At 35.0% G+C, this 15,643-nt stretch overlaps 1 protein-coding gene across 2 annotated transcripts in view; it reads left to right on the forward strand.

Moving 5' to 3' along the window:
* The window catches only part of LOC150079281 (zinc finger protein castor homolog 1-like), a 448,513-nt gene extending 433,888 nt beyond the window's left edge, over positions 1-14,625 (forward strand). For both annotated transcript variants that reach the window (XM_090383869.1, XM_090383870.1), the window contains 2 exons: positions 6,853-7,692; positions 13,458-14,625. In XM_090383869.1, the coding sequence (XP_090239995.1) occupies positions 6,853-7,692; positions 13,458-14,474 (1,857 nt within the window). In that variant the 3' untranslated portion in view covers positions 14,475-14,625. The remainder of the gene's footprint in view (positions 1-6,852; positions 7,693-13,457) is intronic.
* The last annotated feature ends 1,018 nt before the right edge of the window (positions 14,626-15,643 follow it).

Here is a 15,643-nt window from a genome sequence, read left to right on the forward strand (position 1 = left end):
CCCCAGATAAACTTTTTAATTGAACTAATTAAAAATATATAACTATTTTTCTTCATTCTTCTGAGGATATTATGTGGTTTACGTAATTTTGGCATATCACGGATATAGGAGCAATATTTTATTAGTCATTCCTGAGTTACGTAAAACTCGACTTGCATAAGAAGTCCTGGAATGTATGTTGGGGACTTACTGTATTTTTGGTTTAACCAGGAAATCAATTATCCAGGTTTTTTTATTTTACCGTCTATCACGGAAAATCGAGAGTCTACTGTACTTTCAGAATACATTCTTTATATTCCTGTCCCATTGTGTGATCTTCCATTCATATGAGGAAATAGGATATTTGTTTATACATTCAGTTCTCCCTCTCCCATGTTAAACCTTTTCATAATATGGAGAGGGATAAGATTAATTGCATGGTGTCAAACCAGGTATTGAGGTATACTATAACCACCCACTGTAATTTCCATGCTCTATTTGGCTATACCTCTACAGTTTTCTTTCATATCTTATAGCCAGCCATGTTATGCATAAGTTAAGTGGATAGTATAGTACAATAAATGCATAGCCATGTATTAATCAATACATGGCTATGCATTCACTTGTCATACTTTAACGAGAGAATGCATAGCATGTTTTTTTTCTTGAAAAGTGATGCCTTCTTTCTGCTCATGCAGCAACATATATTGGTATTTGTCTGTATGCAGCCTTTCAGCCACCAGAGTCAGTCCTGCTTATTTTTAGTTTATGCTGTTTGTCATCTGGGATATGCTTTATTTTGGTGGTAATTTTTAAATGCAATGTTAAAATTGTACAGAATATTACCATTTATAAATTACAATTTTTCATAATCAGCTATCTTTTTTCTCAATAGAAAATTTGTTTCCTGTCCTTGGGTTTGTCTAAAAACATTCAAATTTTTATAACAAATGTAAACCAAATTTATTTGAAGCAAAAAAAAAAAAAAGTGGTTGGACTGTGAGGAGAAGCAACATATAACTAGACCCGTATAGTCTGCTATTCTACATAGCTAATCTGTGTGCTGTGAAGAGCAAACATCACGTACAATCAATTTTTTTTGTCATTGATGATACATCGAAATTTTGATTTAAAGTTCTAGAAATCGGGTTTATTATTGTGCATTTCTTTCACAACATTTTTCATTGACGTAATAATATACTTTTTTTATTCAGACGGTTGATATAACATTTTAGCCAGTGCTTAACTTCATAATGATGATCCCATCTTGATTATTCTTTTCACAAAGAAAGCTGAAATATTTTACGTAGCCTCACTGCACCAACATCATGGGTATAAATTTCAGGTCAGTGAAAATACTGCACTGGTATTCTTTATATTTTATGACTTTAGAAGGTGTTCTAGAGCTTGAGAAATGGAGATGAATGATATATTTTCATTTTGAAGCATGACTGCCTTCAGACTATATGCATCAATGAACAGTTTTAACTGTTTGTTGATGTGTTCATAACTGAGGACCATCATCAGTACTGAAAAATCCCACGCTACTCTTTTTATTGAATATGGTAAAGTGTTATATTTGCACCCTGTTTCAGCAGATTCCAACCTTGCAATCAGGATCCTAAGAGGAGCTTTGACAAACATTTTAACAAACCCAGGCCTCTCACAAGATCGTTCAGTTCTGCCTGCATAATTAAATATGCTTTTGTTGGGAGGTATTTCAAAATCAGTACTTTCTAGTGGATCATTTATAGTTTAATTGTTCCCTTCCTTGTATATATCCTCTGTTGTCAGTCTTTGTGGTACTAGAAGACCTCCAGAGTGTAGAAAAAGTAACATAACAAAAACTATTCTTGCTCTTTAATGAAAATCTTGATATTTTGGTTAGGTAGAATAACACTCTGAAATGTAATCTTATAGTTCCTGCTAAGTTGTGAGAACAGTGAAGATCATAACAATATGAGAACCGCTTAACCATTTTGTAAGATTTGATACATAAATTAGACATGATCTAGCAAATACAAGGAGCCCATAGCTTATTTGGTCTCCTATGGCACACTCAAAATAGAACTTGTATGCTTTTTGCACTAAACCAGTCATGTTTATTTTCTGTTTCTTCAATGTGAACTTGGCACATATATATATCAGAAATTATCTGCCTTGTTGACATGTATATGATACACTATGCTAAGTGATTTTATATTTGTTTAAAAAAAATGATTACGCAATTATTCAGTTCTAAACTAAACTTTCTGAACACTGATGTTGTATTGCTAACAGTTCTAAGTATATAATTTAGTAATTTTAAAAAGTGAATTTGTTTAACATTTTGAACATAATAATAGTGAACAAATCTCTATTTCATTCATATAGACAGAAAAAAAGATTATGCATTATTTACTAAGCAGATGAATTATCTCTGGATGTCCTTCAGTATTATATGTTATTATGCTCCTGATGGCCTCGTAGGTTTAAAGTCCAGCGCAGCTCTGTACCACATTATTTCCTTCTAAAAGTTATCCCATTTTTTTATTGCACAAAAAAACAAGCAATGTACTTTTGCAGAAAATGCCAGTATGTTGTAACCATATATGCATACATGATAGAGGTGCATAACCTACCATTTCATTTAATCTTGTGTTGCCATCTGTTAGACGGCAGCAATGTTATGATTGCAGAAACTCCCCGACTTACATAAGGGTTGCGTTCCTTGGAACTCTAACGTAAGTCGGAATATCCCTAAATGCTTATGCAGCACTTGCAAATTTGATTGAAGCAAAAAAGAAATGTTCAATGAACATGTAAATAGAATTATTTAATCTCATATGCAGAAAAAATTACAAATAGAGAGAGCAGACAGGCATAATGTCAGCAAGTTTTACCTTTCGAGCATCATTGCCAAAATTAACTTTCCACTAATAAATATGCCACTGCAGAAGTTGAGGGCTGTGGAGATTTAGAAGGAGTTTTTTTCAAACACATCACAATTTTTCTGCAGCTGCAGAGTCAACACTGGTGACTTCACTGCATACTTTGATGTTTTGGAAACCAGCGCAATTCTTGCCACGAACTTGGCTGTACTTATCTGTAATATCTCCATAAATACTTCTTCTTTTCCTTGAATGGCCATTGGACTCAGGGGCACTTGCGTCTGAACTGATTTTCCATCTTCGCTATAGCACCTGAATGCTGTTTTGTGATCACTGTTGATCTTATATGCATTGATTCTTTATGTGCACTGTCCCTTAAAATAGTATTCGCTGTTGAATGGTTGCACTTAACTATTTAAGTGTTCCTGAGATATGTAAGAAAAAAACGCTACACCTTATGAAATAATATACCATTTTAAGAAATTAAAATTGTTTTCCCCTTTAAAAAACATCTTAAGAGGGCTTCATTGAAATCTCAGCTGTTACGAAATAAGCGGGTAGGTGGAACAGGACGTATCTGTCAGGGGCAAAAGTTGATGACTTAGAACAGATATCATCTTTTAAGGGCACAAAATGTGATATTGTTGTACATATTGGCACTAATGACTTTAAGAGTAAGAGATCTGCAGATTTACTTAACAAGTACAGGTCAATATTGAAAAAAAGTTGAGTTAGAGTCAAATTTGAGTGTCCGCAATTCTGCCGAGACACGATAGGAGGGACTATAAAATGAGAGCCTTGTCAATCAATTCGGCCCTGGACAAGTTTTGCAAGGCTCATGGGGTAGAATTTTTTTCAGCATGGTCTATGCTTGCTAACAGGAGAGACAGCTTCTACAGGGATGGAACACTTAAATAGAAAGGGTACAAGAATATTTGTGATGCTATCGAAGTAGAGTTAGGTGGGTTGGAAAACTGCTAGCTTGGGGGGGATTCACAGACTAGAAGATAAAGATCTAGCCGCAGGCAGAGGCAAAAGTGATTCTTGCACTGATTCTATTTTAATGAGTAGCAGCCTAGAGAGCAAATTGCTGGGAGTCATCATGGAACGAGTAAATACATGGTCTGTGTTAGGGTAACTAATAGTCAGAACAGGTACATGTATACCAATGCTAGAAGTATAGTAAATAAATTTGATGAATTGAACTTGCTGATCAAGACATCAAAGGCAGATATTGTTGGGATATCAGAGACGTGGTGTCGCACAGATATAAGCAGTGCAGAATTGAAATTTGGAGAGTACAATGTGTACAGAAAGGATAGACAGGGAGGAGAGGTTAAGCTGTTAGTTAAGAAACACATAAAATCTAAGGAAGTGCATCCAGTTGACTTGGGTGGACAGCGCAATGTTGATTCAGTTTGGTGTGAGATAAACACTGGTAAAGGGAAAATGAGAGTAGGAGTGTGTTATAGGCCTAATGACTCTGATGAGTATGGCCAACAATTGTGCAGAGAAATAGTGGCCAGTAAATCAGAATGTCTTGTAATGGGGAATTTTAACTTTCCAGATATTGACTGGAACTTGTGGATTGGTCACTTGTACACTAGCAAGAATTTTGCGGATTTATGGGAGGATTGTTTTCTACAGCAAGATGTTCAAGGGGCAACCAGAAGGAGTAATACTCTTTATCTGATTATCAGTAGTGATTATTCATGCATTAAGAATTTGCAGATAAAGGAACCACTAGGTGACAGTGATCACAGTGTACTGATGCGGGATTTACTTAAAGATGTAACTACCATCAAGGGTAAAGGGAAGGGTTTTTGTTTTCGTAAAGGTGATTACAGTGGTCTGAGACAGTTTTTAAATTCTGTACAGTGGGATTAACTTATGATGTCAAAAACAGTGAATTTTAAATGGGAAGCTTTCAAAGAATTAATCTTGGAAGCTACTAGGCTTTTCATACCAACTAAGAAATAAGATTTAGACCTAAATAGATGCCAGATAAACTAAGGAGGCTTGTTGCACAGAAGAAAAATGCATGGGATGCCATATAAATTATCCAGGTGACACAGAAGCCTATGGCATATATAAGCTAGTCTGTAATCAAGTCACAAAGGAGGTTAGGCAAGTGAAGGCTGATTACAAAAATCCTTGGCAAAGGATGCAAAGAAAAACAACAAAGATTTCTTTTCTTATGTAAACTCTAGAAGGAAGGGGGCTGAATCAAACTGGTCCACTTGATGTTGGTGGTTCGACTGTTGATGATCCTGCTCAGATAGCTGAAAAACTGAATGAGTATTTTGCATCTACATTCACACATGACAAATTATGTAAGGAAGGGGACGACAGAAGTTTACTAAACTCTAACAGGGAGCTAAATGATTTTAAAATAATGGAGAAAAAATTGTTGAAGGTAAAGATAAAAAAGGCACCTGGGGCAGATGGAATCTATCCAGTTATATTGAAGGAGGCAGCAAGGGAAGTAAGCAAACCCTTAGCCATAATTATGAGAGCATCCTTAGATTCAGGGGAGATTCCCATGGATTGGAGATGTGCAAATGGATTCCCAATTCACAAAGGGTGACACAAATAATTATAGACCTGTTAGTTTAACTTCTGTTCTGGGGAAATTAATGGACTAGCTGGTTAAAGAAGTGATGCAGGATCACCTAGACAAGACTGCAGTAATAGTTCAGACACAGCATGGGTTTATTAAGGGGAAGTCTTGTCTGACTGATCTGATTAGATACTATGATGTGGCAACAAAGGAACTGAATGCAAAAAAATAATTTTGATATCATATACTTGGATTTCAGGAAAGCTTTTTATATTGCTGCAAATGGAATACTGCTGTAGAAATTGGAGTAGTATGGCATTAAGGGCAAGCTGCTGCAATGGATAAAATAATGGTTGAGTGGGAGATGGCAGAGAGTGGTAATAAATGGGCACTGCTCTACATGGAGTAATGTTATTGGTGGTGTCCCCCCCCCCCGGGTTCGGTGCCGGGCCCATTGCTGTTTTGTGTTTTTATCAATGATATTGATGAAGGTATATCAGGCTTGCTTAATGTCCAAGTTTTCAGGGTTGTTAATGACAGTAAAGACAGTATGCTGCTGCTGCAACTGGATCCAGAAAAGTTAGGCAGATGGGCTGAGAAGTGGCAACTGAAGTTTAACAATGATAAATGCAAAGTACTGCATATGGGTAGCAGTAACTCAAGAGAAACATACCAACTGTGTGGTACTACACTCAGGGAGGTGGAGAATCAAAAAGACCTGGGGGTAATTGTGCAGTCAGATATGAAGTTGTCTGAGCAGTGCAAGTGATTATCCCTTTCTATAAGACAATGGTCAGGCCACACTTTGAGTACTGTGTACAGGTTTGGAGGCCTCATTTTAGGAAGGATGTAGAGTTGCTAGAATAAGTATAGAGAAGGACAAAAAGATTGGTGAGAGGAACAGAGGGGTGCTCTTACCAAGACAGGCCTAAGTTCTGCAAGTTGCAGCATCTGGTGACTAGGCATCTGTAAGGTGAATAAGGCCTTGAGTGGTTGAAGAGGCTCAGTGCTGATGGGATACTTCTACTTGCTCAGATTAAGAACCTGAGGGGGGGGGCATAGATTGAAATTGAGGAAAGACAGTTGTAGAATAGATGTGCGGAAGTTTGTCTTTAGCCAGTGGGTAGTTGATTGCTGGAACAGACTTCCATCTGTTGTTGTGGAAGTTGATAGCTTAAATAAATTTAAGGCTGAACTAGACAAACATTTGGAGTGACCAATGGGAAGTTTTTTTTTTTTTTTGGCTGATGCTGTATAAGCTTGCTTTCTTGGATTATTTGCCCCAACTAATGCTAAAGCATGAAAAAATTTAATTTTGTTGAACTTTCCTTAAAAAAAAGGTTGCTGTAAGTTGGAGTATACATTCATTTCATTTATTATAGTTTACTGTAGCAATATGTGATAAATTTTCCACTAAAATGTTCAATAATTTTTTTTTGATAGATCACAGAAGGTTTTTATGTGTTTCCAGAAAATATTCCTTGTCCTGATAAAGGATGTATCTTCTTAAAACAACAACATTATCATTGCACACAGCCTCGCTGTTATTATGTGACAGACAGAAGTGACATACTGATTTTGCATTCCAAAGATTTCCATGATAATATTGATATAATGGAAGGTTTTGTGTTCTATGACAGAAATGTTGATTGCCATCTCCCAGGCTGCCATAGTAATAAAGTTAATCGGCATTTCCACTGTACTCGTCCAAACTGTAGTTACTCCTTTGTTCGCTATAGCACCATGAATATGCATGAACAAAAACACAGAGATCAAGATAGTAATCTGTTGATATCCCCAAAGAAAAAACAGCAGGCATCGTCAAGTGAAGATGAGAGAACAGACAGTCCCACAACTTCTGTGACTAGTGGCCGAACGTTTTCCTGTGATACACCACCACGTACAACTGTTGTGAAGGCAGCAGGTACTTTCTATCCGCTCTCTGCTTTTCCATCAAGTAGCCAGTCCTATCAGTCCCCTACACAGAACTGCATTTCATCTTCTTCCCATATAGATGAAAATATTGTTAAAGAAAAGGGTATAGCTATTAAGACAGAACCAGATTCCCCAAGTCCAACAACTTCAGTACCTCCGTTATTGCTTCCAGTAACACAAGACTCTGAGAAACCCTTAACCAGACTACTGCAACAGCCAAGCCCAAGTCCTAAAAATCCATTCCAAGGTATGGAGAAGCATATTCTCTATACTCCTCAGCAAAGTTGTGGCAGACCTTTTTGCAAATTGAAGAAGAGAGATCATTTCCACTGCAACATATGCAATCAGGTATGTTTTTGAGTAATGATAAGGAACATATTTTGTACTTTTGCTTATGTCCATTTGAAAAGAAAAAAATAATAATATCTACATATATGGAATATGTATATAAGAAATAAGCATATAGAAATCTTCAAGCAAAACTGCATTTAGATATAAAAATATATATACCACAGTATAATGTTTTAAATAATATGAAACTGTATTTAAAATACATATTGTTGTATAATTACAATCAAGGTGACTTTTTTTCAGAGATCAACCACCAAGATTAAAAATAAAATGCAACAGTACATTGGGTCCCTTATTTTTGTAATAATCAATACACAGTAGAAGTGGCCTCCATTAAATTATTTTAAGAACTAATGAATTTAGATATAGCTTGGAAGTTAAGCAGTTAAATAAAGAATTTTGTATCAAAACTGGCATCTTAAATTTTAGTACAGTACATATTGATTCTTGTTTACTGATTTTATAAAGATTTTTGCAGAATAAAATGAATTTGCAACAAATATAATATTCATGAATTTTAATGAAATTTTGAAAGTGGTGACTTTTGAATTGCAAAAATAGAGGACCCAACTTATTCATGTCCTCTGTCTTTATGATTAAACTTCAAAGAAGTTACCTTGATTGTAAATATACAACAACATGTATTTTGTGTGCAGTTTTCACATTTATTTATTATTGCTTATTCTTATGACTCATCTATAACAGAGTCTCTCCACCCTCAATCTCATAGACATTCTGTTTCTACTGCATGCCTTTTCTATAAATACTTCCATGGGCTTCTATCATTCCTGCTCTCTCTTCCAAAGCAGTCTGAACATGTGCTGCAACCAGTCAACATTCCTTTACTGTCCAACTTCAAACTCACAGAACCAAATTTTCTTCTTCCTCATTTATTCATTCAACTTCTGTTTCCTGAAAATTACAATCTACAGAAATTCAAGTATTCTTTCATCTTCTCAACCTTCATCCCATGCACAGTACTATAGGTTCTAATACCTCTTGTGTTTGGGGTTTTCACAAAAAAAAAAAAAAAAAAAAACTTATAAAATTAGTGTCCACAAACCTCCATTATAAAACTAAAACATCATTGTATGAATAGGGTACGTGATACAAACCTGAAACCACTTCCAGTTGTAGAGGATATCTTCAAGTTTTCATTTAGCATCCAGAAAATGTGCATGCTGCAGTAGATGGCAGCATAATTTCAAAAGTGTAATCATGGTGGAATTTAACAATCCTAAGAAGGAATAGTGCATACTTTGGTTTTACCAGCTGGAGTAGTCCATGCTGTTATTCGTAAACTTCAAACATGGTTTAAAAATAAGCCACTGAGGAGATCTACAGTTCTGAAATGGTATGGATTTCATAAAGAATGCTTGTTTGTGCAGTCATCCCAATTGAGCCGGTTTGAAAAAATGTTACACGAAGCCTAGGGAAATCCATGTGATATTATGAGCATAATGTGCCAAGGTCAGCATCACCATCTGAGATTTCATCTTCAAATGGTGATGATATTACCACTCATAAAGAAGACAGGATTTTAGTTTTGTGATTAAGCTGCCAGCTACTGGTGCAGAAATTTTCTGGTGGATAAAATCTTGAAGATATCCTCTGTCACCTGGAAGTGATTTCGTGTTTAGCCTTTGAAAATTAGCATTGCACTTGAGATTATGGATATTTTGAATACTCAATCTTCATTAATGTTTATCTTGGAAAAAAAAGTTTAACTACAGAGGGGAAAAACTATAAATTTTGGCCTCCTTGGCTGCTCCTCTTCAGTAGCAGACCTTGTGGTATATGATATCATACTGATAACTAGGACTATGTTGTCCTTTTTTGTATGTACAGTAAACCCCCGCTATTCGCGGGGGTTACGTTCCTGAGAAATGTCGTGAATACCGAAAACGCGAATACTGAGTTATGGCTCCCATAGTAATAAAGGGGTTCCGTTCCAAAGTATGAAATATATAAGAAAAACTAGTCTAAAATTTTGTCTATGTATGTATTATATGTACGTTCATAATATGACAATGTACATAGACAGTACTTAGTGAAATGCAAGCATATGGCATCGAAATGAAAATAAGAAAGAATTTAATATTAAATGTAATATTTATTAGAAATTTCAAACAAATCTTTCAAACCAGCGCCTTTGCTAGCAAAAAAACTTATCCCGCCAGTGCTATCACCAGTTTCGCTAAAGTGTTGATAAAGGAGTTTTGCCTTTTCACGAATGATGAGTGAACTTAACGGAATTTTATTTTGAGTTCAGTCTTCTATCCACAGATTTAAAGCGTTTTCCATTTTTTCTAATTTAACATCACGAGTTACAGAGCAAATTTTTGAAGCAATTAGCACCTTTTCAGGCGCCTCCGTAGCCAGTTGGGCAGGAGCAGCAGTGCGTAGCACACGCTTCTTGATTAGACCGGGGTTCGAGCCCGTGACCACCAAATACGGAGTATGCGGAAAGGTCAGGGAATGACCACCGCATATCCCCGGAGCAATATGGCCTTAGTTGCTAATGCTCCTAAAAACCAAACAACAACAGCGCGTTTTCACGGACACTACGGCGGATTTTTTCTTCCGATTTTTTGATTGATCGTACCGTTGACTCATTGGTTTTATAATGTTTTGCCACTGAGGAGACACTTTCACCATTAGAAATTTTGTCTAATAACTCAATTTTATTCGCTACTGTTATCACCTTCTTTGATATTTTCACATTTCTCTTGTTATTCGTAGCCATATTTTTGTACGGGTTAGAAAAGAACTTGTCCACAATAAAGTCACTTTCGTCCGTTAACACACTCGAAAAAGTTTGTTTTATGCTGCAAAACGGTAGATTTATCACTTTTGTAAGCATACCAATTTATAGGCATATAAATTAAAAGCAAACGACGAAAACTTCCATTACAAACGCATAACACATACTGAACAAGGATTAGCAAAAAACATCCACGCTCGCGATTTTGTCACCCCTCTCCCCCCACCCACTGAGCGCTGTTTTGACCGGGAAAGATAATTTTAGCCATGCCCATGTTTTTTTTATGGCAGATAATATTCACGGCGCTTTAAAATTCACATTTTTTTAGGTTTCATTTTATATTAACTCAGCAATCGCGAAACCGTGAATAGCGGGGGTTTACTGTATTTGAAATCACATAGTTAGTGCAGTGGTTATCACGACCTTTAATGCAGCACAACCTTTGCCTTCATAAGTTGCAGTGGCATTGAATTACTTCAAAAAAATGGTATTGCCAAAAAGTTAATCTGCTATTTATTTAAAATAGCAGACTTACTGGTCCCTCATATAGTAGTTTTATGATCTCTAGTGACAATACTTAGACAAAACATTTGTAAAGAAGCTGGAGCTTCAAAATTATAAAATAGCCAAATCTCTTTTGTCTCAAAATTATATTAAGTTAGGTCGACTACATTGTTTTTCTTGATAATATTTTAAATAAATGGCAGGTAACATTGCCAGAAACCTTTTGGGTGATGCCATCTGTTTGAAAGTAGTGAACTACCAGGGCAATGTCATTGTGAAGGCAATTTTTAAAAACAGCTGAGACTTGAGTGCTCCAGCATTTAAATTTTTAAAATGAGAAAAAAAAAAAAATTGCATTGTTTACTAATTTTAAGGAAGAACAGATGGGGAACTGAATCATTAACCTCAAAAATAAGCAGTGAGAACAGTAGTGGGAAGGCGTAGTAATTTCAATTGAGCTCTGAGTCCAAGAATATCTTTACTTTTTACTGTATCATCTACTGGAACTTTATAGTGTCTGTTAAAGGAGGTTGTACACTATTTTATTTTCTTCATTTATTTTACTTTTAAATATCACAATTCCTGTTTCAGTAATATTCTATTCTTGATGATCCCTTTAACCCTCTAATAGGGATGCTTTGTGCATTTTGTACACTAAAAATAGTAAAACTGAAAAATTTAAATATATACTTGAATTATGTTAATGTGAATTTCAGTATTCTGAGGTATGCTGTTCATTTGTGATTAGCATCATTACTTTTTAATTAGAGAAGTAGAGCCATAAAAAAAAATTAGTTCTTACTTGTGCTCAAAGTGTAGTGCATGCCCTGCTCATCTTCATGCTTCAAAAGCAACTTAATCAGAAAATTTTTTTTAACAATTAGATTGCTTATTCTTGGATTTTTTTTTTTTGCCATGCTTACTAGAGTTCTAAAAAAAATTATAAAAATTCAAAAATCTTATAATGCTAATAATTCTAAATTTAACTTAAGCATGGCTGTAATTTTTGTTACTTTATAATTTCCCTAATGTAGCCAAAAAATAGCCCACCTGGTTTTGCTTATCAACTCTTCACTTATTAAGCCTCACTCACCTTCATTTTCAGTTGTAAAATATAGGTGTGACCTTGCTTTATAAACTAAACATGAATAAGAGCAATATTACATTCACATGCACATGGGACAATAACAAATAAACATACCATATATAAATTGTTGGTTGTGAAAATGTAGAAGGTAGAGGTTTTGCATTGGATGTACCACTAGAAATTGAGCCCAGTGAAACAATGTAGACAAGTGGTGAGATGCCACAGGGTAGAAGTACATCTTTAAACATTCCAAAGATTTCTCTCTGGAATATCATATACAGTCTCCTTTGTTAGTATTTAAATCTAGCCATGCTAGATTTATACATTAACAAGGGAGACTGCATGATTTGACAGATTTTCAAATGGTTGATTATGCTGTCTGATAAGCTGTACCAAAGAATCACTCAACAGAACCATGGATATACTGGAGCAGTTCTCAGTGTGTGTGTGGTATTTTCAAAGTTACAGCAACAGGGAGTTCCATGAATGAACTACTATCCTCAAAGAACTTAAATGATGTCATGTTCAGAACTGTGCTCCAGAGAATTATTGGATTCTCTGGAGGAGATGAATTTCGGTATACACTATTTTCATCAAATGAAAAAACTTGGTATTGTCCTGGTTTTTATGTTAGTAGCAGTCGGTGGGGGGTGTTACCAATATAAGCTGAAATATAAACATTTCCCCATAGATTTATCTATGGTATTCACATATTTAATATGTGAAACCACTCTGTATCAGTGAATCTCCTGCTCCCTCCAATATCCATTTTAATCAACAAATTAATTAGTTTATATATTTATTATGGTTTTTAAACTGTCTCTAACCACTCAGTGGGCCATCAAATCTAAATGAAATGGTATAAATTGGAGATTTATTATATGACATGTGTTGGTTTTAAACAACACAATTTCAAAAAAATAGAATTGCTCTAGTGTTCATGATGTGAAGACTCAAAAATGGTACAATTTTTGACTGTCGGTGTAGCTCATAATGGAGTTTGTGTTAAAATAAGGTAAGTTATAACTTAAAAACCCTTCTTTATATATTCAAGTTAATACTGCAATGCCTTTTGGATCACCTCTGTTTTCAAACCACCCCCCTCCCCCAAGGGAAGTAGCACCACATCTGACATCTGCTGAATTATACTGCTAAGGTAATAAAGAGAGACCTCTTGTCATAAATTATTGAATTACAGCAGCTTAGAAATAGAGAAATGTTTGCATTCACATTGGCAATTTAAAATTAATGCAAACATTAGAGGATAGCAGAGCATTTATACAATAAATCTAAACTTATTTTTTTCAAATAAAGCAGAATTTCCAGTCTTGCATAAAATAATTTTACTTTTTTTTATTCATGAAAATAAAGTGAATGCAAATGTTGAGATTTATCTTTATTTTTCAGGCCCTGTCAACATTCTCTCAGCTTCACTCTCATCTGGTCAAACATGGCAGTGCTCCTAACCCAATTCCTGTATATCCACTTGGTTATGTTGGATCACATTCTCCATCATCTGCTGGTATGGAAGATGGTGAACGAAGTAGTGATGGAGAGGAGCAAAATTCAAAGGATGGAACACTTCCTAGTACTGAAGAAACCAAGATGTCACCGGGAAGACCTCCTGTTTCTTCCTATCCTTTACATTGGCAGACTCTGACTAGTTCAGCTGTGCCATGCAGTGTTATTAGTGCAAATGCCATAACTACTTCAACTGATGAAGTGGTTGTTAAAAGGGAGAATTTTTATGGTTCTCCTCAGGTAGATTTTTCAACTTCAATTGAAGAAGGAGAGCCTGCAAAGTTGCCAGATCACAAACGTTCACATCCAGGTTCACACGAAGAGAGAATAGAAAACAAAAAAGCTAAACTTATAAACCTAAGAATCCTAAAAGACGAACCTGTTCCAGAGGGCTATGTGCGATATCGATTTAATGAAGATTGTGGGTATCCACATTGTGGATATCGTGAGCATCAAACACACTTTCACTGTATGAGGAGGGACTGTGGTTATAGTTTTTGTGACAAAACTCGGTTTGTGCAGCATACAGCCCGCCATGAAAGACTAGACACGTTAATGGGAGGTGATTTTCACCAGTATCGTGCTAACGTGAATTGTGGCCGACCAGATTGTATCTATGCCAACACTATAGGATCGATGGCTAATAAATCAAGCCATTTTCACTGCCTCAAGTGTGATTTCGTTTGTACTGACACAAACAAAGTGGTTGCACACCGAAGACAACATGCAAAGTTAGACAGCATCAGTGCTGCAGGTTTTGAAAAGTACACACCATCCCAAAACTGTAATATAGATGGCTGTAATCATAACCAAAAGCAAACCCATTACCATTGCCAGAAATGTCAGTATTCAGTGCTGGGACTTTCTCAGATGTCATCACACAAGTATCGGCATCTGGAATGACAGTGTAGTATTTTAATTCCAAAATTTGATGTGGGGACCACATGAAAATAGCTAATGCTTGTAAAAAAAAAATAAGGGAAACACTTCTTATTGTTTACACTATTTATGTTTAATGTTCATAAGCAGAGTAGAAGAGTAATGGTTTTCTAGAAATACCCATTTGTTGCTTTAAAAAAACAACTTCCTATTTCTTTTGCTAGTGATAAAATCACTAGTGATAAATTTTAGTCATGACTTCAGTATGATATTTGCAAAATCATTTTTGCACTCAGATTCTTAATAATGCAGTTTCTTTTAAAGAAAATGGTTTCTCTTCTTTGTTTTCACTTGATAAAGCTTAATTTTAAAGAAGAGCAATAAATTATACATTTCTTATCTGATAATGAAGAGCAAATAACTGAAATAAATATGGATTTTTTAAAATAACTTTTATTTCACCTCTAATATCTTAAAGGTTTGTAAAACTTGTTTTTCTTCCGAATCCAGTAATATGTGACCATAACTTCTAATATAAAATTAGTAACGTTGACTGCAATATGATATGTTTTGTATTTAAGAGAAGAATCTTGTGATAATCATTTCAGGTGCTATAAGCACATTTTTGTGATAAACTAAAGGAACTATTATGATTTAGTAAGTTCAAAACTTTTGATTATGACATAGAGTGAAGACATACTTAAAATATGTCTCTAATGCTAGTTGACAATTTTAATTTTAACCATGTTATAAGAGTGCATTTTTTTTCCCCAAAATTTACATTTTACCTTTAAAAACTAAAAAAACTTTTGACCCAAGATAAGAAGTGTATTTAATAACAGTACAAATGTTAAATATAAAATTAACTCTATATAACTGTTTCTTTTCTAGCATTCCTTTGTGCAAAGCAGTAAGAGGTTTATGGGTGCAATAGCATTTAATGTCAGTGCCAAAATATTATTTCTAATTGTTGTCGTAATGTATTTCAGTGTTTGTGTGTCTTTTTAATTTGTCAAAACATAGACCTGTTCTGTGGAAAGTATTTACTTACAAAAAAAAAAAAAAAAAAACAGAGATCTAAAGTGGTATAGTAGATCTTTTCCATACCTCATGGTAGACATCATTCATCTGATTTTACTCTTTATTTGTGTAATATTTATAATGTATAGAATCATGCGTTTGTTTTATATGGG

This window comes from Mastigoproctus giganteus, chromosome 10 (assembly GCF_048544385.1).
Source record: "Mastigoproctus giganteus isolate SK-2022 chromosome 10, ASM4854438v1, whole genome shotgun sequence".
NCBI lineage: Eukaryota > Metazoa > Arthropoda > Arachnida > Uropygi > Thelyphonidae > Mastigoproctus > Mastigoproctus giganteus.